We start from the raw sequence: 26,269 nt of genomic DNA on the forward strand, positions 1-26,269 counted from the left end.
TGGTTCTACACTTCCCTGCAGAGGGAGAATACACTGATTGAACTACCTAAATAAGGATTCTGATCCAATTACCAGTTCTCAGTGTAAATGAATCACTTATCACACCAGACCTGAACTGTGGTCACCTCAGCCCCCGGGATGACCTGTTAGGACGGCCTTCAGGCTTCCTTTACATCTTGAGAATAGAAAACTCGGCACTGTGCAAGAGCTTGAACTAGAAGTTGGGTGACCAGGTCTGGTTGAGGCTCTGTGCCCTCTAGACTTCAGTTTCCCCATCAATACGAGGAACGTGTGGACATAACTGATAAATTAGACGATTTCACATTCTAACATTCCAGTATCCCGGGAGAACCAGGTCCTGTGCAGAACGCTGCCCGGTCAAACTCCCAGGTCCTCCGAGCTGAACTCTTGATGTTTTGGGGGACAGGATGGGTTTGAGGCCACCTCGGCCACGCTTGCGAAGCCTCTGGGATACGTGTTTCCAGCAGGAGGGAAGGGAGGGCGAGGAGAGAAAAACGAGGACGCGAATTCTACCCAGACAACTAGAATCCTGGGATAAAGCCAAGAAGCTTCCACAGCTACGTGGACTGGGAGGAACTGCAAGGTGCCACTCAAGAGCTGAAAGCCTGCTAAATGGCTACTCACCAAAGGGAGGGGCGGGGCGGAATGTGGAAGAGCCAATCATAAACAAGAAATCCAGTTTTGTAGTGAGGTGGCCGAGTTCTGACTGGGGTGACCACCGAGAGAAGGTGGGGTGGGATTGCAGAAAGACCATCCGAAGCCCGATCTCGGAATTTCTGTTCGCAGCCTCTTAGGCCGGGGACAGGGCTGGAATAGCCCAGGTCGGCCTGGACGGGCCTCGCCTTCCAAGAGTCTGCGCTGATTGGCGGCGGTGGGATCTCGAGGAGCCAATCAGAAGTCAGGACTCTCGGTCCCGGACGAGGGGCGGACCCAGGAGCTGCGAGTCAGGCGAGACCTCCGAGCTAGAGCGGAGGACTGCGGCTACAGTCCCGGGCTGCTGGAGAGCGGGAGTCACCTCAGGACCTCGGGTCGTTGCGGGTGAGCTGGGTGGGGAAAGCAGAGACGAACCCCAGAACCCTCTGGGAGGCTGGCCCAGAGAGCAGGGAGGCTTGCTGCAAGTCGGGCCAGGAGTCATGAGCCTCGGGCTTCTCCCATCCTTGATCCACGTCAGACTCGCTGCGTAGGTGATGCGCAAGTCACCTTCCTCCCTGGATCGCACCTGTAACCCAGAAGGGCTGGGTTGAGATCCCAGAATTGGGGCGAAGGACCCGAGAAGCCATCTGGTCCAACTCTGCCAGACCTGTGCGGAGACCCTGACAGAGGGGAGGTACGGCGCCTGGCACTCACGGCCAGGTGTCTGGTGGGAACAATTTCTAGGGCTCGACAGGACCTCACTAAAGTAATAACGCTCTGAACTTGTGTGTCCTCCTTCTCCCTTATTTTCCTGACTCTTCTGCAGCCCGCTCGCCCACCACTCTTTCCCTCTCACCCAGAAGGAAGACACTCACAGCACCTGTTGTTGTCTTCTGAAAAACTACAGATTCTAGGGCTTCCCTGGTGGCGCAGTGGTTGAGAGTCCGCCTGCCGATGCAGGGGACGCGGGTTCGTGCCTCCGTCAGGGAAGATCACGCATGCCGCGGAGCGGCTGGGCCCGTGAGCCATGGCCGCTGAGCCTGCGCGTCCGGAGCTTGTGCTCCGCAACGAAAAACTACAGATTCTAGTTTCCCTGCCTTTCTGTTTCCTGATTCCCTTCGAGGGTAAACGGCCCCATGAGCCTATTGAGTAAAGGCAACCCTCCTTTCGTTAGTTCCTCTGATATTTAATAAGAGTCTGGGCTGGGGGTACAGAGATTTACTGGGTATAATCCTTGCTCTCCAACCTTGGAAGGGCATAGCAGAAAGAATTGCAGGTCAAGAAGGGCAATTTGGAAGACATGCTAAGGTAGAATTTACTAGACTTGGTAACACTTTGAGAGTGAGGGAGGGGAATCAAGAATGGCTCCTGTTTATTTTCTGGTATACTTTACACAAAGTGCAGAGTTTAAGGTCCAGCTCCCCTGGTTGTAGGACAAAGGTTTTGAGATTCTGGCATAAGCCCTGGAGTTGGAAAACATTTGCTTCCTGAGTGCTTTCTCAGAAGCCAAGTGAAACACTGTTGGCAGGAAATATAGATCAACTACCTACAGGATTTGAGTTCCCTTCTTTGCCCCCTCCACCCATGCAAAAGACATTTGGTTAAGACAGACATTTCTTAACGTATATTTCTCTGTATTTACTTACTTACAGCAGCTGACTTGATCTGTGTCATTAGTTCCATAATTTGGAGTCTTTGTAGACAAAGAAAAAAAGGCAAATTTAAGCTCAAAAAGAAAGAACTTTAGAAAGAGAATGTTAGCACTAGAAGGGATTTTTAGGGATGATCTAGTCCAACTCCCTTTTAGAGGAGATGTGAATAGTCAAAAATTTCAGACGCTAGGTATAAAATATGTTTTATTTCTCCCAGCAGAGCACCTCTTTTCTTCATTAAAAAAAAAAAATTAAAAAAATTAAAAAAATTAAAAAAAAATTTTGGTAAAATACACTTAACCAGCACAACTTTTTGTTAACACCAGGCTGTCTTTTGATGGCTAGAGCTGCCAACATTGCTTTACATTGCTTTAGAAAACAAGGGCGCTTCATGTAGAGGCTTAACAAACCCCATTCAAGAATGTTACAGAAACATTTTCTAGACTGGAAGGCAGATTGGCCTTCACTAACTGCCTCTAAGCGTCCTTCCAACTTGAAGTATTTATAATTCATATCAAATTCAGAGTTATCCTGACATCTTTAATGCTTTAGGATTTGAAAAATTACTCCAGGATTTCATCTTGAATTTAAAGCTTTTGTTCTTATTACATTCTGAATATGGGCCTTACACCTGTTTATAAATCTCCAGAAGGAATGTTAAAATCCCATGTGAAGTCTTAAGCCCATATACAATGTGACGGGATATATTGGTTCCCAGAAGTTTCAGGTGCAAAGATGGTTTCAAACCCCATTTAGGCTTTGTCACGTGTCTTTAGTAAACAAAATCTGAACGACTTAATTTGCTTCTGAAAGCAAATGCACTGGTCAGAAAGCAGACATGAGAAGCAATTGGCAAGAATGCGATAACTATAACAGGTGGTGGAAACCTACAGCGGCACAAGGGGCTATGCAAGTTTAGAGGCAGGAGGAATCACTTAGGTTAGGAGGATCAGGCAAGGAGGGATGGGGAGGGGACTGGCATTTGGGGTTTATACTCTTATCACTTGAGTCATCAGGCTATAGTCTTGGGGCTGAGTCGGGGAGGGGGTCATATAGGAGAGCCCTAGTGTACCTCCCTGAATTTTATCCCTTTCCCTTCACTGGAATAAGTTGGACTTTGTCTGTCATAGATCTGAAGTGATTAGACATTAACAGGCATATGCTCTGATTTGGGGAGCTCTGAGAAAGTCCTAAGATCCCACCCCACCATCTGTCCTAGCCAGTCTCTCACAAAGCCTTTTTCTTAAGGTAAAATTTATGTTCAGTGAGATTCACAGATCTTACTCTGACCTAAGTTTTAAGCTAAATTTTGACAAATGTTTACACCCATGTAACCAAAGCCTAGTCAAGATACAGAACATTTTCCTCCCAGAAAGTTGTTCCCTCATGCCACCATCCTGCCAGAAGCAACAGCTGTTCTGATTTCTATCAACAAGAGCTGTTTATGGGATTCTTTTTATATAACATTACATCCCTTGAACAGCAATCTAACTTGCACCCTAAAATGCAACCCATCCCCAAGATGTTATTAATTATTTACAATTTACTATGAAGGAAGGGTTGGAATAAAACTATGTTGGGAAAAGGGGGAGGCAAGATTGCAAACATCTTAAATATTTGGGTCCTAAAGGATATTCAGAAGCCTTACGTTGCCTCCTGTCTCTCTCTCTCTCTCTCTCTCTAGATATATATGTATATATATATATACACTCAGGAAATATGCCAAGTATGTGCAGCAGAGGGTGGCATTATCAAGGGGAAGGAAACAGTCTCCCGCATCCTATATATCCAACTCATATTTACTAACTCAATTCAAATCCATCTTCTCAAGAATATCCCTAGGCTGTAGTAATTTCTGTCTCCCCTGAATTTCTACCACAGTTTTTGTAGATATTAATTTCATAGGGCATAAACTCAGAAGCACCTTTACTTTTTATAAGCGACCTTAATTATTTATTTATTTATTTATTTATGGCTGTGTTGGGTCTTCGTTTCTGTGCGAGGGCTTTCTCTAGTTGTGGCAAGCAGGGGCCACTCTTCATCGCGGTGTACGGGCCTCTCACTATCGCGGCCTCTCTTGTTGTGGAGCACAGGCTCCAGACGCGCAGGTTCAGTAGTTGTGGCTCACGGGCCTAGTTGCTCCGCGGCAAGTGGGATCTTGCCGTGTCCCCCGCATTGGCAGGCAGACTCTCAACCACTGCGCCACCAGGGAAGCCTCCTGAACTTTTATTTTAAGCCCCTATGCTGCTTAACAGTAGAAATTTTATTCTTTACAATGTAAGGTAAACTTAGTCACTTCAGTGATAATTCAGTCATTTTAGGTTTATACTCAATTCAGTGTTTTCTTTGGCATTCTATCAGTTTGTCACTTACTGCCTTATAACTTGTTTTGAACAGCTTTTATGTTTTTTATTATTTGGGATATCTGTGACCATGAGTTAACTTTTCAGAGCCCTCTAAGTGCATTGCCTGTCTCCCACAGTGCTTCGCGTGATGCTTTGCACATCAGCCCACCCTGCAAAGTACGTGCAATAAGCTAGATGAGGACCTTTATAATTTAACACAGAAAAGTAAGATCACTGTATTTGAATTTATATTTTAAACCAAAACTGGTAGTAATATAGTCCAAAGTACATAATTATGGATTAGGAGTCTAGAGGGCTGAGTTCTCACTGTAACTTTATATATAACTTTGGGCAAGACACTAACCTCTCAGGACCTAACTTCCCCCTTTAAATAAAGTTCATGGTACTGGGAGGGGTGGAGGAATTGGTGATACCAAGGTGCTTTCCTGGTCTTCATTCTGTCCCTGGAAACATACCTTTTGCTTGAGAGGTGAGTTTAGAAATCATTTATGGTACAAGGATTTTTATTCACTGCTTTTTTATCTCATACACTCATTTGATTTTTTTAACTTTATGAGTGAAAATTCATAATCAAGAGAAATACAGAATCAGTACTGGGAAACATTATTGGTCTGTCTTAAGAAAAATATTTTAAATAAGTATATTCATTATATGTCCCCTTTCTAGTTTATTTGTTTGGGGTTTTTTTTTTTTTCCTTAGAAATAATGTCAAGTGGAGGTGGTCAGCAATCACAGGCTCTTACCAAACCCACTTTCAGTGAGGTACAAGCCTCTGCATTAGTGGAATCGGTATTTGGATTAAAAGTTTCCAAGATCAAGCCACTTCCTAGCTATGATGACCAAAACTTTCATGTATGCATTTTAAGAACCAAAGACACTACAGATGGCCCAAATGAGTATGTCCTCAAAATAAGCAACAGCGAGTCAAGCAAAACTCCAGACCTGATTGAAGTGCAGAGTCATATCATCATATTTCTGAGAGCAGCTGGATTTCCAACGGCCTCCATGTGTCGTACTAAAGGAGACAACTTAACCTCTCTCATATCAGTAGGTACGAGACTACCACTGGTCGTCACCTGTCCATGTGCATTACTGCATTTTGGCTACAAGTAGAAATATGAAGAACAGGTACGTCATTCCAAGTGTAGACAGGGTTACTTTTTCAGCAGTTGGGAGAAGCCACAGCATCACCCAAGTAGAGACTGGGGCTGTGATTCAGAAGTGGTTAGAGCCTGGGTCTGGTGTAACTCTTCTGCCTGGGAAGGATCTGATGGATGAACAACTAAAGGGACATGTGGAAACTAAGGGAACTTTTATTTTTAATTAGGAAAATAATTAAATATTTTTATTCATCAGATCAGCTGTATATTTCAGTGCTGTGATCTTGTAGAAAGAACACAGAATCAGGAATTTTAGATCCCAGCTCTGTAATTACTGTACATGTAACCTTGGGTACACAACTTAAATTCTTAAGGAAACCTCATCTGTGAAACTTGGTTCCTCTCAATTCTAAATGCTAAGATGTATCTTTCTTTTCTTCTTAAGATGTATCTAATAGAGCTCTCCAAGCAGCAGTTTGTCCCTAAAGAAGCCTGTGATTCTGAAACACTCATTTCTTTATCATACCTTCCTCGATTTTAAATTTATAAAAAATGTTTTTTAGGCCTTCACTTACCAGAGCAGGTGATTTATGTTTAGAGCTAAGGCCAGCAGACTTGGGGCCACAGTTATGTTAGTATGTAAATGGCTGGTCCCAGTGTCCTAATGTCTGTCTGTTGTACCTGCTTGCTTGATCCATTCGGCCCTGCTCCACAGAATCCTGCTGACTTGTCCTAGGTTAGCGTGTTTTTTCTCTTGTTCTGTATTATTCTTTGCAATAGTAATTGGAAAGGCAGAATAGCTTCTCCTCTTTTTTTTTTTTCAAGAATAATTGACAGGATATATACTTCCATCCTTCTAGATAGCGGCTCTGAAATCAAAAGCTACTTGGTGAGGCTGCTGACTTATCTGCCAGGAAGGCCTATAGCTGAGATTCCCTTCAGCCCCCAGCTATTATATGAAATTGGAAGAGTAGCTGCCAAGTTGGATAAAACACTGGAGGTAAGATCTGGAGTTTTATTTTGCTTATAAGATTTTTTTATGTGTTGGTTTTGATTTATTTTATTTTAAATACACCTAGGGTCAGACTCTCTTTTTATATGGCGCCTCTTAACATGTGTTACAAAGGAAATAGGGTAGTAGATGCATATATTTTATGACAGTAAAAGATTTCTTTCCGCCCAGGTCTGTACTTTACTAGTCTACTAGCAAGATTACCTACATCTTTAGAAATCCATGGTATTCTTTATGCTGCTCACTGAAAACAGTCTGCATTCACAAATTAAAACCTGAAGTTTTCATCCAGATAAGACATAGCCAGACCTCTATATGAAGCAATAGCTGTGTTACAAATGGATTGAAATGACTTGTGTTAAGGATGTTGTGGTCCTATAGAAATGGTACCTTGTTGGACAAAGATTTTTCCAGACCTACCGAAACATCTTCATTTAATCAACAAATGTTCACTAAGTACCTCTTCTATGGCAGGCACTGCGGGAAAGGTAAAGATTCCCCTGTCCTAGAGGAGTGTGTTCCAGGGGGACAGATAGACACTTTCTTGAAAAAGTAAACAACAGTTTGTATGAGTAAAACGTTTCCAATTACTCACTAAATCCTAGCCAGTCTACCTCTCAAATGTCTCTACAATCCATCCTCTTCTTTCCATTCCTGCCTCGACTATCCTGCCCTGCATTCAGGTGTTTTTCTCCTTCAATGTATTCTTTATACCAGTTCAGAGTTACTTTTTAAAATTACAGATCTGACTATGTCAGTTCTATAGTTAAAACCTTTCGGTGGCCTCTCACTGACTTCAAAGTAAAGGCCGAGGTCCTCAGCGTTTCTTTCAGACAAGGCACTGTGTGGCCTCATCCCTGCCTCTCCCCTGCTTAGTCTCATTGTCCATGTCTCCGCTTTCATGCTTCTCTTACCACCAGAATAGAACTTCCCGTCATTCCCTGAATGTGCCTTTCTGTTTCATGCATCTGTGCCTTTGCATATGCCGTCTTCTCAACCAGTAATACATTTTCCCCTGCTCTGAAAAATTCCTACTTATCCTTCAACACACAGCTCAGGCACCACCTCCTCTGTGAAATCTTCCCTGGACCCTTCTTTTTCTTCCCAGGCTGTACGAAGAGGATCACTTCCTTCTCTTTGCTTCATCGGAACTTGTACATCTTGTCAACCCATATGATTCTGTGGGTTGACTGGCCTCTCTGCTCTTCTTGGTGTTAATTGGGGTCACTCATGCAGCTATATTCAGCTGGGAGTTCAGCTGCGGTGCTTCAGATCCTCTCCATGTGTCCTCTTCTCTTCACCTGGTGTCTCATCCTCCAGGATGGCCTTGAGCATCCTTACAACACAGCTGCTGTCTTCCAAGAGAGAGTGCCAAGAGGACAAGCCCCAGTGTACAAATGCTTATCAAGCCTCTGCTTGAATCATGCTAGCTCATATTCCATTGGCCAAAGCATGTGACGTGTCTAATCCCAAAGTCAAGCGGGAGAAGCTGCACAAGGGCATGCACACCAGGAGGCATGGTTCATAGGGAGCCATCAGGGTAACAGTCTATCATGTATGGTATTGTAATTTTGTTGCTTGTGCTTCCTGTTACATATGCTACATAAGAAGAAATGACCTTCTTAAGAAATTGGTCTACATCTTAATTACTCGTCTTTTATCCTTCATGTCTAGCAGTGTCAAACACATAGTACGTATTCAAGGAGGGCTTCATAAAAAAAAATATTAACTAAAAAAAAATTTTGAGCTAGTTCTTAAAAGTTTCAAATCCATCAGTCAGTCAGAGAAAAGGAGGAAGTGTGCTCAGTGAAAGGAAAGAGCATGAAAAAATCATGGCAGTACAATGACTATGTTCTAGAACCTCTGAATAATTCACTGTGGCTGGAGTATAGGGGTTAAACCTGAGAGAGACAGGGGATAAAGTTGGAAACATAGGGTGGAGTCAGATTATAAAACATGTTACCATATATGACACTAAGGAGTTTGGACTTTGTCTTATTTGCTTGCTCAGTAGGGAGACTTGGAGGGTTTTTAAACAGGAAAAAAAATTCTAATTTATAGCCCTCTGAGGGCCAATATGATAGGTAGATTGGCAGAAAGCCAGAATGGAGGCAGGGAATGCATCTAGGAAGCTAATGCAGTAATCGGGAAAAAGCTGATTGAGGGCTTGAACCAAGAAAAGGTTCAAGATATATTTAAGAGACAGAGCCAACCAGGGCTTCCCTGGTGGCGCAGTGTTTGAGAGTCCGCCTGCCGATGCAGGGGACACGGGTTCGTGCCCTGGTCTGGGAGGATCCCACATGCCTCAGAGCGGCTGGGCCTGTGAGCCATGGCCGCTGAGCCTGCGCTCCGCAACGGAAGAGGCCACGACAGTGAGAGAGGCCCGCGTACCACAAAAAAAAAAAAAAGAAAGAAAGAGAGAAAGAGCCAACCAAATTTGGTGACTGATTTAATGTTAAGGGTGTGAGAGAGGAAAGGACTGAGCAGGACATGGACTGTAACCTTGGTTTGCTGGGACACAGCTCCATTCTAAAGTAGGCAGGGTTCTTTCTGGTAGCAATCAAGTGGTTGCCTCCACAGCCTAGAACAAAGGACCAGAGGGAGGGGAAAATGTCAGAGATGGGGTCTAGAAAGTGTTGAGATCTGTGGAAGCTAAGGCTTCCTGCCGTACAGGAAAGCAGATCAGCCTCTACGCATTTCACGTGTGCTCCATTAGTACCCGGTGGGATCAGCCTGCCTGCTCCCACTCCCTGATTCTGTCCACAGTTTTTTTTTCTATCTGATTGGTGCTTTAGAGAAAAGAGTAAGGTAGAAACTTAAGGAGAGTTAAGTGAGAGATGAGACAGGGCTGAGAACACTTTAACAATAAGCTTTAGGAGATTTTTTTAATTCTCTCTACCTTCAGAGACTTGATATTTATACTCTTCTGGGAACAAGGGAAAAATTCTTTGGCACTTTATAGTAGAAGTGTATTTCTTGTAGGCAGCATATACATGAGTCCTGCTTTTTTATCCAATATGATAATCTGTGACCTCCAGTTGGGATGTTTAGACCATTTACATTTAATATGATTTTTTATATGGTTAGGTTTAAGCCTATCATCTTGATATTTGTTTTCTATTTGTCACATCTATTCTTTATTCTCGAATTTGCTTTTTTTCTGCCTTCTTTTGGTTCATGTATTTTTTTATTTCATTTAATCTCCTTTGTTGGCTTATAGCTATAACTGTTTATTTTAGTCATTACTTTAGGGTTTATAGAATACATCTTTAACATCACAGTCTATCTTCAAGTTATATCATTTCATGTATGGTATATGCACCTGACATAGTATACTTCTGTTTTTTCCTTCCTGTCCTTATTCTATTGTTGTCATACCTTTTACTTATACATTGTTATTATTTTTGTTTAAACTTTCAATTATCTTCTAAAGAGATTTAATTAGGAAAAAATGATATATTTGACTATATGGTTACCTTTTCCAGTGCTCTTCATACTTTTTGTAGATCCATATTATTTCCTTCTACCTAAAGGACTTCCTTTAACATTTCTTGCAGTGTGGGGCTGCTGGTAATGAATTTTTTCAGCTTTCTTATGTCTTTGTTTCACCTTCATTTTTTTTTTTTTTTTTTTTTTTTTGCGGTACTTTGGCCTCTCACTGTTGTGGCCTCTCCAGTTGCTGAGCAAAGGCTCCAGACACGCAGGCTCAGCAGCCATGGCTCACGGGCCCAGCCACTCCGCAGCATGTGGGATCTTCCTGGACTGGGGCACGAACCCGTGTCCCCTGCATTGGCAGGCGGACTCTCAACCACTGCACCACCAGGGAAGCCCTCACCTTCATTTTTGAAAGATATTTTCATTGGACGTAAACGTCTAGGATGACTGTCTTTTCCAACATGCTTTAAACACATTGCACTACTTTCTTCTCTTGCATTGTTTCTGACAAGAAATCTGCTGTCAGATGGTTCCTCTAAACGTAATATGTCCTGTGTGTGTGTGTATGTGTGTGTGTCCTTAAGATTTTCTCTATCTCTACTTTTGAGCACTTTGATCATGATGTGTCTTGGTATAGTTTTGGTCATGTTTCTTGTGCTTGGTGTTCATTGAGCTTCCTTGAGTGGATGCAGTTGAAGCAGTTTGGTGCTTTTGTGTCTTGCTTTCAATACTTGCTGGGTGGGACCAGGGCTGGGTTTAGTCTAGGGACAATTATTTCCCGCTATTAATGCAAGACCCTTCTGAGTTCTCTACCCAATGTCCCATGAACTATGAGTATGATTGGTGGGAACAGGTGCTATCCCTGACCCTGTGTATCCAAGTACTATTCCCTCTAATCCTTTCAGGTGGTTCTTTCCCCAGCATTGAGTAGCTTCCTCATACTCATACACTGATCTGCCAGATTCTCAAAGGGAACATTTTCCAGGTCTCTAGAGTGCTCTCTCTCTCTCTGTAGCAACCTGTTTTATGGTCATCTATCCTGAAAACTCTAGCAGCTTTGGTCTTCCTAGAGGCTCTGCCTCCTCAACTCAGAGAGTTCCCTGGGCTCTGCCTGGGTCTCCCCTCCCTGCACTTCCACCTCTATCAAGGCCAAAATCCGAAACAAACTCACCTCATCTGTTCTCCATCTCTCAGGGATCCCTGTCCTTCATTGCCTGATGTCTAGTAACTTTAAAACTATTGTTTTATATATTTTGTCCAGTGTTGTAACTATTTCAACCAGGAGGGTAAACCCTGTTACTCCCTCTTGGCCAGAAACTGAAATATATATTACACTCGAAATATTTAGTATTTATTTACCTTTTTATCCCCAAATAGAAATAACTCTTTTTTGATTAAAAGCCCTTTCAGTGACTCATTAAAGAAAGTCAGATTAACATACAAAAAAAATTAAAGTTAATAGTAATCCCATCACCCCAAAATGAGTCACTAAACTATACATTCTGTGAGTCTGAGACCACACTATCCCATAGTTAGTGCTCAGTAAATGTTTGCCAATTGAAAGACTTTTCTCTATGTTGACAATAATTACCATTTCACCTTGCACTCTATTTGTTTATTCAATAGATATTTACTGAGGGTTTGGTTAGTAAATGTTTAAGCATTTCTGTCATAATTGTTTTCAATTAATTTGGGGCAAATCCATTTGTGGACATCCGTTAAAAACATCAATTTCTGAACATTAATATAATTTGGATTGAAGTAGGCTCTCCTAATTAAGTGTACAGTTAGGAAATTTTCTTCATATATTACTTTTATTTAGAAAGACCTTTGAATGGATTGGAAGGCTCAGGAAAGTCTCTCTACCATCCTCAGAATCAAATCTACAAAATGAGCTGTTGAGATGAGTGTCTGTTACAGAGGACTTCTTTATTACTGATCTTTCCTTCTACACTACCTGTGGCCTTTATTAATATGCCCGTTGCCATTGAGGTTTCAACTTTTGCTGCTAAATTCTGAAATGGAAAATACAGTTCTCAGGGGGAGATAGCACCACATTATTGCTGACAGTGAGTTCTGCTGTGTAGTTAACCACCTGCCACTCTGCTGTGCAACTTAAGTTGTCTCGCAGGGGACAGGGGAGTCCTAGAGGAAACCAAGAGAAGCATTTCCCACTAGGTATTATAATGCATTTTATCATGCTTTATTCCCATTGTTCATCCCCTCACCTAACCTCCCCCCATGGCTTTGCAGGTGGTAAGTTTTTAATTTCTGTATAAGCACTAGGAACCACGGAGTCTGCACAAGATACCACACAGGTGCAGAATTTTAATCCCAGGGGTGTGGCAGAGGCTGTGACTGCTCTGCTGGGGATGTGGCTGGGCCATTGAAGCTTCCAGTGGCTGGGCAGGCCTGGGGGGCCCAGAGTACAAGGAGCCCAGAGTACAACGCAGTTCTGGTTGTTGCCATAACTGAGCGTTCACAAGTGAAGGGACCAACTGATCTGTACTGGAATTTGGTTGCTGCTTGGTTCACAAATGGGCTGGAGGTCAATCTTAGGAGATTCATTTAAGTATAAGAAAGAAGAAAATATAGGGTGGGCTTATGAGTGTGCTCAGAGCTTCGTAGCAGAGGAAACAAGGTGCTTGAGAAATGGGAATTGGTGTGAGAGGTAGAGGGAGGAAGCTGAAAAGGGGTAGGTTTAGATAGGCTAATAAAGGGTAGTGATTAAACTATCAGAAACTCACGTTGGTGTGCTGAGGAGCCAAAGGATGGAAAGGCCAGAGAAGTCAGGCACATAAGCTGCAAGGTTCACATTCAACAAACATTTATTGAGAACCTATTATGTATGAAATCTTTATTTCATGTTTTAGTTTATCAACAGATGACTATGAGGTTGGTATTTTTTAAATTTTATTTTATTGAAGTATAGTTGATTTACAATGTGTTAATTTCTGCTGTATAACAAAGTGATTCAGTTATACTTGTGTATATATATTCTTTTTCATATTCTTTTCCATTATGTTTTATTACAGGATATTGAATATAGTTCCCTGTGCTATACAGTGGGAACTTGCTGTTTATCCGTCCTATATATAATAGTTTGCATCTGCTAATCCCAAACTCTCAGTCCTTCCCTCCCCCACCTCCCCTTCACCTTGGCAACCACAAGTCTTCCCTCTCTATCTGTGAGTCTGTTAATGTTTTGTAGATATGTTCACTTCTGTCATATTTTAGATTCCACATGTAAGTAATATCGTATGCTATTTGTCTTTCTCTTTCTGACTTACTTCACTTAGTATGATAATATCTAGGTCCATCATGTTGCTGCAAATGGCATTATTTAATTCTTTTTATGGCTGAGTAATATTCCATTGTATATATGTGCCACATCTTCTTTACCCATTCATCTGTTGATGGACATTTAGGTTGCTTCCTAGGTTGGCTTTAGGTTGCATTTAGGTTGGCTATTGTAAATAGTGCTGCTATGAACACAGGGGTGCATGTACCTTTTCAAATTATGGTTTTGTCTGGGTATATGACCCGGAGTGGGATTGCTGGATCATATGGCAACTCTTTAGTTTTTTGAGGAACCTCCATGCTGTTTTCCATAGTGGCTACACCAATTTACATTCCCTGTGACGTTGGTATTGATACCTGATCTTACTGTTAAGGAAACTAAGATCTGAGATATTAAGTGATAAAACCAGTTGAAACCCAGATCTGTCTGATTCCAAGTCCAGATCCCAAGTATTCTTCCCACTACTCCATACCAGAGTGGGATGCACGGGGTAACAGTGCTACCATTTTAGAAACTGACTCGGAGCCTTCCCTGAATGGACGGTTGCTCTATTGCAAACCCAACAAGAGTGTTATATTTTGCCTTCTTTAAAAATAAAAGTAATATATGCACATAGTAAAAGTATCAGTACTGAAGCAGTACTGAAAGGTGTAAAATGAACCTTTTTTCTCTCTACCATCATTTTCATTATTAGTTCCTTTCCAGTCCTACTCCCCAGAAGTCACAACTCCTAACAGTGTTTTTCAGTGCTTAGTGTGTAGAGTATTTTTGTGATCCACAGTGACATTTAACACAGCAGATGGTCAGGAGATTCAAAACCATGTCATGTGAGGAACAACTGAAGGAACTAGAAAGGTTTACTCTGCAGAAGAGACTGTGGGGCAGAAGTGCTGTCTTCAGATATCAAGAGGACAGTCATGTGGGGGAGAACTAATCCTGTTCCCGTGGCCCCAGAGGTCACAGTTGGAACCCATTGCATAGACACTATGGGAGAGGCAGCTTTTAGCTCTGCAAAAGAGAGAACACAGAGCCATCTCAATGAGGGTAAAAAGTACCTCCTGCAGGAAGTATTCAAACAGAGGCTGCATGACCACTTAGCAAGGACATGATAATCGTAACAGGAGCATCAGGGGGAGGTTTTCAAACTCCAGGTCATGAGAGTGGGTGTTAAAATCAATTTAGAGGAACATTTTTAAAGAAATAGAATAAAGTGAAAAATCTCAGAATACAGCACATGTAAGGTTGTAAGTATTGTTACAGAAACTTTTTTCCCCTAGGTGTGTGTTACCTGTATACCAGGTTGCAATGTAAAACATATTTCTTACTGCGAGTCATGGTCAAAAAAATTTGAAAGCTACTCCACTGGGTGGACACCAAGACCCCTTCAGGCACTCACTGTGTGAAAGGGGTCTGGACTGGAGTCTGCAGACCCGGGTCCCCTCTCAGCCCCATAGTGGCAACTCATCATCCTTCTCTGAACTTTCCTTCATTTGTGCAATGATGGTCAAAGCCATTTAGAACTTTAGATAGAGTGGTCAACATCTAAAGGCCTTTCCAATTCTAGAATTGTCTATGCTAAGAACATTCATTTATTCAATAGATATTGCTTGAGCAGTGCCTTCTATGTGCCAGGCACTGTTCTAGATGTGGGGATACAGAAGTGAACAAAGCAGGTCCAAAACAAGCTCCTGACCCTCATGGAGCTTACGTTCTAGCAAGGATACCAAGGTAAGTAAGGGAATCATGGTGACTGTTAGACAGCATTTTGTACCAAGTGCTTACAAAGAAAAAATAAGCAGAGAGGAGGGATATGAAATATTGGAGAGAGGGTTGAAATTTTAGATGGAGTGGTCAAGGAACCCTCCCCCAGAAGGTGATTTCTGAGTAAAGACCTGGTGGAAACGAGGGCATTAGCCATACGGATTCCTGGGGTCCCCAGGAGGAAGAAACAGCAAACGTAAAAGGGTGGGAACGTGCCTGGCATGTTCCTTGAACAGCAGGGAGGCCAGTGTCAGAGTGGTTAGAAGAGAGTGAAAAAAAGTTGTTGAAGATGAAGTCGGGGAGGGAGCAGGGGGCCCAGCACAGAGTTCTTTAGAGCTGCCTCCATTCCTTTGGTAGGCTGCAGATGGTGACACCTATCTTTGCCCAGTTGTGAGGGTCGGGGAAGATGGGAATGTGTTCTCAAAACTATGAGATCCTCTAGAAATATGATGTTATTACCACTTTGTGGATGAAGGTAAATGGAGCAAGTCAGTGACCACGAGAGAATGCCAGCTCTTTCCCTAAGGCACACCCAGCCCACCCTTTGGAGGGTGCGGACCTCTCCATAGTGGTTGTGCTGTTAAAAGTCTAAGAGTTTCTTTGCTTTTGATTTAGAAATTCCATCACCCAAAGTTAAGTAGTCTTCATCGGGAGAACTTCATCTGGAATCTGAAAAATGTTCCTCTTTTGGAGAAATACCTGTATGCCTTGGGCCAGAATCGGAATCGAGAGATTGTCGAACAGGTTGTTCAGCTGTTCAAGGATGAAGTAATGACCAAATTAAGTCAGTTTCGAGAATGTGAGTATCCCCCCATTCAAATCAGTATTTTTCTTGATTTTTAAATTGTCAAATTTCAAACCATCAGCAAAGTATGGAGGCACAACTTAGCTTTATCAAATCTTAAAACTTTGTCAGATTTGCTCCTGTTGCTTTTAAAGAATAATACTTTCACTTCCCTTAAAATTGCTACATTTGAAGGCCCCTCTAATCCCTTAAAATTGCTACATTTGAAGCCCCCTCTAAACTTTACATGATTCTACCTCTCCCCTCCCTACTAAACTTGCATATGTTTTAATATTACTACATATGTATATATTCATAAATTACCTACAGTAGTATTTTGCATGCTTTCAAACTTTAGATAAATGGCATCACACTGTATATTATCATTCTACAACCTGCTTTTTTATTCAACATTGTTTTTCAGATTGATCCATTTAATATGTGTAGTTCTAGTTCATTTAGTTGGTTAGCTTTAACTGCTGAATAATATTCCATAGTGTGTGTGTGTGTGTGTGTGTGTGTGTGTGTGTGTGTGTGTGTGTGTTCCATAATTTATTTTAATATAATTTTTTTGGGTCTATCCTCTTGTTAATGGAATTTTAGTTGGTTCCTTTTTCTTTTTCTGTATAAATGATGCTGCAATGAGCAATCTAGGGCATATCTCCTTATGCACATGCACAACAATTTCTTTAGGGTGTAACAAACCTTCTGACCCAGAATGAAGTACTGGTCAAAGGGCAAGGAACTGACGGGGCATTTCTAGTAAAGCCAAGGATAGGCTTTGAACATCCTTTTTGTCCTCTGCTTTCTGTAATAGTCAGCTCAGGCTGCCATTAAAAAAACACAAATGACTGGGTGGCTTAAACAACAGAAATGTGTTTCTCATAGCTCTGGAGACTAGATGTCTGAGATCAGGGTGCCAGCACGGTCAGGTTCTAGTAAGGACTCTCTTCTCTCTGTGTCCTCCTCACATGGTGGAGAGAGAGCCAGCAAGCTCTCCAGTATCTCTTCTCATGAAGACACTAATCCCATCATGAAGGCCCCACACTCAGGATCTCCCCTAAACCTAATTACTTCCCAAAGGCCTCATCTCCAAATACCATTGCACTGAGGGTTAGGGCTTCAACATAGATTTGCAGGGAACTCAGGGTGGGGGGGTGAGCGGGCACAGTTCAGTCCAATAGCACTTACTTTGTGTAAACACAATGTGGTTAAAAAAAAAAAAAAAAAAAGGAGTTGATTTTTTTCCCCTCAAACCTGTTTCTCCCTCCCAGTCATCTTCATTCCGTTGAAATAGTATCCACCATTCGCTTAGTTAATCTGACCAAAAACCTACAAGTCATCAGCTTGACTTTGTTCTTTCTCCCACACTTCACATCCAGTCAAATTCTATCAGTTCTAACTTCAAAGAATACCCTACTTCTAACCCTGTTTCCCACATTTACTACCACCTTTGTCCAAAATACCATCATTTCTCAAATGGATTATTGCTGTAGCCTCCTAACTGGTCTCCCTGTCCCGTCTCCCTGCAGTATATATTCACTTGTGTCTTACCTTTTTTTTTTTTCTTAATAGTACTTCTGTAAGATTATCCATGTTGTTGCATGTGGCTATAGCTTATTTTTAACTTTTATTACTGTAAAGTATGTGATTCATAAATATACCACATGTTAGCTATTCTACTTTTCAAAGATATTTGAGTTCTTTCCAGTTTGGGTCTGTTAAGAACAGTGCTCTGTGAATATTCTTGTGTCTCTTGCTATACATGTTCATGAGTTCTTTGAGTATATGACTTCATGAGCTCAGGAGTAGGATTGCTGAATCATAGTTCATGTCCATTTTCAACTTCAGAGATAATGCCAAACAAGGTGGCATTATTAATGCCAAGGTGGTTGTATGACTTTGTACCACTACTAGCAGAGAATAAAATTTATATTCCTCTACAACCTTGGTACTATCAGACTTTAATTTTTGCAAATCTGATGTGTGTGTAATGGTTGCTTATTGTGGTTTTAATATACATTTCCCAATTATTGGCCATTTGGATATATTCTTTTGTGAAGTGCCTATTCAAGTCTTTTGCCTGTTTTTCTATTGGGATTTTTTTCTCATTGATTTTAGAAGTTCAAAATATTTTCTGGATACAAGCCCCTGGTTGGTTATATGTGTTACAAATATTTTGTTCCATTCTGTGGCTTGTCTTTTCATTCTCTTCATGATATGTTTTGATGAATAATCCTTAATTTATTGGTTTAAAATATATCAATCTTTTACCTCATGGTTAGTGTTTTCTGAAAAAAACTTTCCCTACCTGTGGTCATGAGATATTATTACCCTATATTATCTTCCTAAAGTTTTAGTTTTTTGCCTTTCATAATAGGCCTATAATCCATCTGGAATTTATTTTTATATATGGTGTGAATTTTTCTTATGGCTGATAAATTTTCTCACCAACATTTATTGAAAAGCCATGTTTTTCCTTTTGTTTTCCAGTACTACCTCTGTTGTAAATCAAATATGTCTTTGGACTGTATTTTACTCTATTGGTCTATTTGTCAGTCTCTGCACCCATACCACACTGTGTATCAGCTAGGCTAGGTCATGCTGCAGTAAGAAATAACCCCCAAATTCTTGTGGACTATAATAACAAAGGTTTATCAGTTCCAACTCAAGCTGCAGGTCTATCATGGATTCACTAGGGCTCTGTGTTTTCTCACTTTGGGATTTAGACTGATGGAACTTTCATCAACTGGAATGTTGCTATGGGGAAAGAAAATGTAGTAAATTGTACGCTGGATCTTAAAGCTTCTGCCCTGAAGTGATGTCATTTCTGTTCATATGTAAGTGGCCAAAAAAAGCCGCACAGCCGCATACAACTTTTGGGGAAGCAGGGAATTGCAACCCAGCATGTTCCTAGAAGGAAGATAACTGGAATATTTTTGAGCATACCTAAAGATTACCATAGTGTCTTAATTTCTTTAACTTTTTAAGTCTTCATATCTGGTAGAACATGTCCTCCCACCTTCTTGTTCTTCTATAAGAGGGTCTTGAGTATTTTTGGTCCTTTACATTTCCATATCAATTTTGGAATCAGCGTGTCATGTTTAAAGACAAATTTTGTTGAGATTTTGGCTAGATTTTGGCTAGAATTGAATCTATATACACATTTGGAGAAAATGGGTATATATATTTATATTATAAGATTGAGTAAGATAATCCATGAACATTGGTCTACCTCTCCATTGATATAGATCAATAAAAGATATATATGATGAAATTTTTGATTGTCCTTTTACTGTTGACTTCTACTGTAATTGCATTATGGTCAGAGAACGTATTTTGTATCAGTGCTTTCGAGTAGAATTTTCTTCAATGATGGAAATGTTCTGTATTTGTGATGTCTAACACACTAGCTTTTGTGTGGCTACTGAGCACTTGAATGACTGGTGCAACTAAGGAATTGGATTTTTTATTTTATTTAATCTTAATGAATTCAAATGGTAACTTGTGGCAAGTGGCTACTATGTGGGACAGAGCAGCTCTATATGATTTTAGTACTCTGAAATTTGTTAAGATTTACTTTATAATGAAGCATTTGGTAATGTTTAAAAAATGGTCCCTGTGTGCTAAAAAGAATGTATTTAGTAGGTGCTGGGTACAGAGTTATACATATGTCCAGTAGGTCAAATTTGTTAATCATGTTGTTTAAGTTTTCTATACTATTGAGTTATCTTTTTGTCTGCTTGTTCTAATAATTATTAAGAAAAGTATATATAAAATCTCCCAGTCTGATTGTGGATTGTCTATTTTTATTTGTATTTCTGTCAAATTTTGCTTTATATATTTCAAGGCAACATGCATATAAAATTTGAATTGTTGTCTTACTAGGAAACTGTGTCTTTTATCAACATAAAGTACCCTTCTTTATCTCTGCCATTGCTTTCTGCCTTAATGTCTACTCCATCTGACATTATATAGCTATCCCGTCATATTTTTGTTCTCTTGATTTTTTCTCTTTTCCATTTTTTCTTTTCCTTTTTGCCCTTCTTTTGCGTGAATTGTTTTTGTGCTTATTATTTTTGTCTTTTTTTTCTCTCTCTCTCCCACACTTTGAAAATTATATACTCTCTATTCTTTGACTGATTACCTTAGGAATTCTAACATGTGACTTTAACTTATCAAAGTCTGATATTATTCAAGACAATACAAGGACCTTAAAATACTTTCATTCCATTTATCTCTTTCCTGACCCATATGCTGCTGTTTTAGTAAACTTTAATTCTATATTTTTACCACAAAAGACATTATTATTTTTGTTTTAGAGTCTAGTTTATTTAGATTTACTTATATATTCCCTTTTTATCTTCCAGCACCCCAAACCTTCTGTCTGGAGTTATTTTATTCCTGCCTGAAATACAACCTTCTGAATTTCCTTTAATGCAGTTATCTAATGGTGAACTCTCTCTGATTTTGTCTGAAAATGTTTTTTATTTTGTCTTCATCCCTGAGGAGATTTTCACAGCCTATAGAACTTTAGATTTCATGGGTTTAGAATTTTAGAATTCCACTGTCTTCTAGCTTCCATTGCTGCTAAGAGGCCAGCTGTCAGTCTGTTGCTTTTGTCTTTTTCTCCTTTGGGATGCTTTTCAGATGTTTTCTTAAAATATTTTTTTTTCTTGATCTACTCAGGTTTCTCAAATCTGTGTGTGTACATGGTCTTTCACCATTTATGGAGAATTCTTGCCTCTGCACCTTTCTCTCTTTCTTCTCCTTTTGAGACTCCAATTAAGCTCATGTTAGACCTTCTCACTGAATCCTCTGTGTATATTACCTTCTCGCGCGTGCACGCGCACGCATGTGTGTGTGTGTTAATCTTTTTCTCTGCCCGTGCTGCATTTTCAACAATTTTCTAGTTTATCGATTCTCTCTTTAGCTATGTCTAATCTCTTAAACCCAACCATTGTGTTTTTAATTTTTTCATTGTATTTTTCAGTTTTAGAAGTTCTTCTTGATTATTTTTCTAGAGTAACTGCCTTGTGGCCAGAGAACATACTCTATATCAGCACACAGGGAAATAAGGTATCATGAGCAAGAACAAGAAACTGACTATAGACACTGAACCAAAGACTTCAGTAACTCGAATGATCAGGCACAGAATATAGTCACACAGCAGCCTGGTTTGGCATTTGGTTTTAAGGCTATATTTTTGTCCTTCCGCCTCCTTGGACCTGCAGTAGTCTAAACAGTGGGTTGTAGCAGATTTTGTCATCCTTTTAAGAGTTGGGAAACCCTCATCACTGCCTCCAGCTTCATGTGGTGAATCTGTTTCCCAACAAGCAGGTAGCATTTTAAGTTCCTTCTCCCAAAGGGGGAAAGCACACTGCTGATCTGGAACACAATAGACAAGCCTGTGGCTTTATTCCTGCTCACTGCACTGCTTGTGCTTGGCATTTCTATTCTGTTTTTAGTGTATAAATCTATCTTGGTTTTGAGGCTGGCTGTATATTTATTGTTTTCTCTTTTTACTTTTATCATTGCTATGTATATTGGGGTTATCAAAGAATGAATTCACTCTGCCAACTGGATCAGAACTCTTTCTTTTCTTTCGTTAATTCTCAAATTCAACAACTTTTGTCATTTTATTCCAAGCATTGAGTAGCTGTATCATTTCTTAATAGGCCATTGGACATGTGAAGAGAAGCAACAAAAAGAGAGAGGTCCTTGCATATACAGATTGCATTAGTGAAGTAACATTTCATTGATTCTAAAATGCCATTTGACTTTACAAGATATCCAATTACTTTATGAACCTCTAGGAAGAAAAAATATTGCCAGTGAAACTATGACATGGCATCAATTGTATGATGAACCCCAAAATCAGAAGCATGTAGTTTACAGTAATATTCATTGCTTTTACAGGCCACCAACTGTGCCATATCACTTAACGTGAATGACACAATACTAACTCATATAGAAGAAATCAACATTATATTTAGAAGCTAATATTGTGGACTTTATATCATGTACTTATTATAAAGTACATGTCTAACTGCTTCAGTAGGCGTGGACATCCCCATCTCCTCCTAATCCTCATTCAGAGGTTTATTTATTTATTTAATAAATTTATTTATTTTTGGCTGCGTTGGGTATTTGTTGCTGCACACGGGCTTTCTCTAGTTGCAGCGAGCAGGGGCTACTCATCGTTGCAGTGGGTGGGCTTCTCATTGTGGTGGCTTCTCTTGTTGTGGAGCACGAGCTCTAGGCGTGCAGGCTTCAGTAGTTGTGGCTCGCGAGCTCTAGAGCACAGGCTCAGTAGTTGTGGCACACGGACTTAGTTGCTACGTGGCATGTGGGACCTTACTGGACCAGGGCTCGAACCTGTGTCCCCTGCATTGGCAGGCGGATTCTTAACCACTGCACCACCAGGGAAGTCCCCTCACTCAGTGGTTTAAATCAGTGCTTCTCAAACTATCCATGGTAAAAGTTTGGGGTTTTCTCCCAACCCACTGCAGCCTGATACATGGCCCTACTATTCAAGATTAGTAAACGGCTCACACCACATATGACTTACCATGCACATTTGACAACACCCAAACTGGCCTATACTGTTAATGAGATAAGGCCCCTGTCATACTCTTTGATGAAAAACCACTATGAAATTATCTAAACAGTCTCAATTTCTGTTTTTATTTGATGCAGACTAATAACAGTTTGTGGGCCAGCACTAGCCACAGGCCCCCCACTTTGAGTGGTACTGTCTTAAAATAACACCACCTATTCCAGTAATCAAAAGACTGGGGACATTCGGAATTACCTTGTCATCAGAAATTTCTTTTAGAAATCCTAGGTTAAAATAAAGGCACATCTGGTTCATTCTAGGACTCTTTGCTTCTGATAATAATATGAATATGCACACACACGTAGGGGTGTGTGTGTGTGTATGTGTGTGTGTATACAGTTCTTTTCCCTTTACTTGGCTCATAGCCAAAATCAGGTGTTCACAATGACTACAGTCTCCATCTTCTGGCCTTGTGTTGATGAGAAGCAAAAGCAAAAACAACCACCGAAATTAACTGCTTTTTCCTTTTCAGAGGAAATTATTTTATTTCTAGAAAATGAGGGATTAGCTCTTTATCTCTGACTGCTTATCAAATTTCTGAATGTCCATACCTGAGGAAGAGAAATGGAAAGAGAATGAACTAGGGTATTGAACAACTGTTTTTACTTGGCTTGATTTTTCTCCTTTCAGGTATCAATCATGGAGATCTTAACGACCATAACATTTTAATAGAGTCCAGCAAGTCAGCCTTTGGAGATGCTGTATATCAAGTGTCTGGGATTTTAGATTTTGATGACATGAGCTATGGCTACTATGTGTTTGAAGTGGCAATCACCATCATGTACATGATGATTGAAAGCAAGACTCCTATACAAGTAGGAGGTCATGTCCTTGCAGGGTTTGAAAGTGTAGTCCCACTGACACCTGTGGAGAGGGGTGCTTTGTTTCTACTTGTTTGCAGTCGTTTTTGTCAGTCCCTTGTCTTAGCTGCACACTCTTGCCAGCTATACCCAGAGAACAAAGAGTATCTCATGATTACTGCAAAAACTGGGTGGAAGCACTTACAGCAAATGTTTGGCATGGGCCAGAAAGCTGTAGAAGAAATCTGGTTTGAAACTGCCAAGTCCTATGAATCTGGGATCTCCATGTGACCAGATAAAAATGCACACTAACTTGGGTAATTAAAAACCAATAGGACCAAATCTAATTCCATAAAGGGTTTCCCTGCATAATTAAAGATGAATTGATGAAACATTGCAATGCACATGAAACCACTACGGTCTTCTAGCAATTTCATGACCATTTTTTAAACCTAAGAAAGTACTACATGAACAAGCATGTCTTTCTATGGGTCTCACTTGCCTTGTGTATCAAACATGTAGAGTGATATTCTGAATCGGATAATCTCTCAAGGTCTGCTGCAGCCCTGAGATCAGTGATTTTTTTAAACTTTGAAAGGAATATATATGTATAGACATATTCACATATTTTAAATAAGTGGATGTAACACACAGACCTAGTTAACATATCACCAATTCTATGAAGGCTTCTCCCAACTCTTTGTTGTCCAGAATCCCATTGTACCCTGTCTTCTGTATGGCACATCACTTGGTATCATGGATGATGGCTGTGTAGTCATCTAGCCTAAGAGCTATTTGAGGTCAGAAACTATGTAAAATTTTTTTGTCTTTCATCCCTTTTTACACCTGGTATAGTGCCTTTCCCATGGTCTTTAAAATATTTACAAAATTAATGTATCCTAGAAGAAAGGCTGGAGAAAATAAGGCACACATAGTGCCTTAGGAGGAAACACAGATGGTATTCATAAGAGAAAGCTTTAACTTGTTTGAGAGAGCAATTGAAACTGTAACTCCAGAGATAGATGCCAGAACTCACTGGAACTGCAAGTAAGCAAATAACACACCCAGGCAAGGCCACTAACTCCTGAAGTACCGAAATAGTTTTCATATCGATACTAAGAAAGACCCTAAGCAGATATTTTAAAATTCTCTACAATTTATGTTTCTTTTCATAGGAGTATGTAATATTGAAGAACATAGCTTACATGTACTACTTGACTTTAATCATACCACTGTATTTCCTTCACTGATTTCTCTTCATGTCCCCCTTAGTATGATATAGTAAATAGCTGTTTACTTCTTGTCATTTTAACCCTCCATTCTCTAGAGATGACTCAAGTCTAGAACCCTGTCCATTCAAACACCTTCTCAGTAGTTATCTCTTTCCATATACATGAGAACACATTGATTCTATATCTCTCCATCTAATGACCTACCTATAGAGCTATCTATACTCCCCAAACTAGGTCTCTCTCTGAATTTTCTTGTATCACTCTTGTATCATTCTTATATTCACCTTTAACTTCTCTGTACCTTAATTTCCTTATCTGTAAAGGTGAAGTAGTACCTATCTTATAGTGCCTGTAGTACCTCAGAGTTAGAGTTCTTAGAAATTAATGCAAAGTTCTTAGCACAGGGCTTGGCACATAGAAAAGACTTAATAAATACTTACTAAATGAATGAACCAGGTTACCCAAACTCAAAATACTGGAGAAGTTTTCTTTTTGCCTCTCTCATATTCAATCAGTGATCTGATTCTTAGGAATCAGAATTTTAGATCAGTAAATGATGATCAAATCCCTGTCCTTCCTGCCTTACTGTTTAACAATAAATAATAAAAACAAATATTTATTGAGTACTAAGTATTTAAAAGAAAACTCTCTCTACTCTCACAACACTTCTGACGCTAAACATGTGGAGTTTTCCTTCGCATTAAGCAATCCTGACACCAACTGTTTGGAGCTAGAGCAGACCCCCAGGTTAAGGGCTCAGTCCCACAAAACTGCCTCCACTTCAGATGCCAGCCTCAAGTCCTAGGTTGTACTTCTGACCAACTGGCTGTAAGTTGGGGGTTCCCATGACCCCCTCCTCAGCTTCTATAATTTGCTAGTACAGCCCAAAGAACTCGGGGAAATGCTTACTTATGTTTATTAGTTTATTTTAAGGGTATAATAATAAATGGACAGAGGAAGAAATACATAAGGTGAGATCCAGAAGGATCCTAAGCACAGAAGCTTCTGTCTCTGTGGAGTTGGGGGTGCACCATGCTCCCGGCATGTAGATCTGCTCACCAAGCCAGAAGCTCTTGAACCTCTTTGGTAGGGCTTTTATGTTGGCTTCGGTTGATCAGATCATTGACCACTGGTTGATCAAATCATCTCCCCTCCCCAGAAGGTGGGGGGTGAAGCTGAAAGTTCCAGCCCTCTAGTCACTTGGTTGGTTCCTCTAATAATCAGCCCCCATCCTCCAGGACTCACTTCATTAGCATAAATTCATGTGTAGCTGAAAGGGGCTTCTTATGAATAAAAAAGAAGCTCCTCTCTCCCCTACCACTCAGGAAATGACAAGAGTTTTAGAAGCTTTGTGCCAGAACCTGGGACAAAGACCAAACATATATTTCATATTATATCACAGGACTTTACATGCATTATCTCATTTAATCTCCACAAAAAAAACCGTGAGAAAAGTATTGTTATGATTTTTTAATAGATCTTTATTGGAGTATAATTGCTTCACAATACTGTTAGTTTCTGTTGTACACCAAAGTGAATCAACCATATGCATA

The 26,269-nt window shown here is 40.4% G+C and overlaps 1 protein-coding gene across 2 annotated transcripts; it reads left to right on the forward strand.

Moving 5' to 3' along the window:
* The first annotated feature begins 728 nt into the window (after positions 1–728).
* On the forward strand, positions 729–25,524 carry HYKK (hydroxylysine kinase). 2 transcript variants are annotated; one of them, XM_033415682.2, is made up of 5 exons: positions 729–1,059; positions 5,373–5,723; positions 6,633–6,772; positions 15,897–16,080; positions 20,436–23,308. In XM_033415682.2, exons 2-5 carry the CDS (start codon positions 5,378–5,380, stop codon positions 20,501–20,503), a joined length of 738 nt encoding a protein of 245 aa, XP_033271573.1. In that variant the 5' UTR covers positions 729–1,059; positions 5,373–5,377; the 3' UTR covers positions 20,504–23,308. The 2 variants fall into 2 exon arrangements, with proteins under 2 accessions (XP_033271573.1, XP_004285310.1); XM_004285262.3 differs by lacking the exon at positions 20,436–23,308 and adding an exon at positions 23,315–25,524 and having other exon boundaries at positions 731–1,059.
* Positions 25,525–26,269: the final 745 nt, after the last annotated feature.

The sequence above is a fragment of the Orcinus orca genome, chromosome 2 (assembly GCF_937001465.1).
Source record: "Orcinus orca chromosome 2, mOrcOrc1.1, whole genome shotgun sequence".
Classification (NCBI taxonomy): Eukaryota; Metazoa; Chordata; class Mammalia; order Artiodactyla; family Delphinidae; genus Orcinus; species Orcinus orca.

Bases quoted from the DNA above. Each gene is read 5' to 3' on its own strand.
- HYKK (XM_004285262.3), top strand. From the start codon at position 5,378: ATGTCAAGTGGAGGTGGTCAGCAATCACAGGCTCTTACCAAACCCACT. The intron at 5,724-6,632 runs GTACGAGACTAC...CCATCCTTCTAG, and splicing joins AACCTCTCTCATATCAGTAG to ATAGCGGCTCTGAAATCAAA. The intron at 6,773-15,896 runs GTAAGATCTGGA...CTTTTGATTTAG, and splicing joins AGTTGGATAAAACACTGGAG to AAATTCCATCACCCAAAGTT.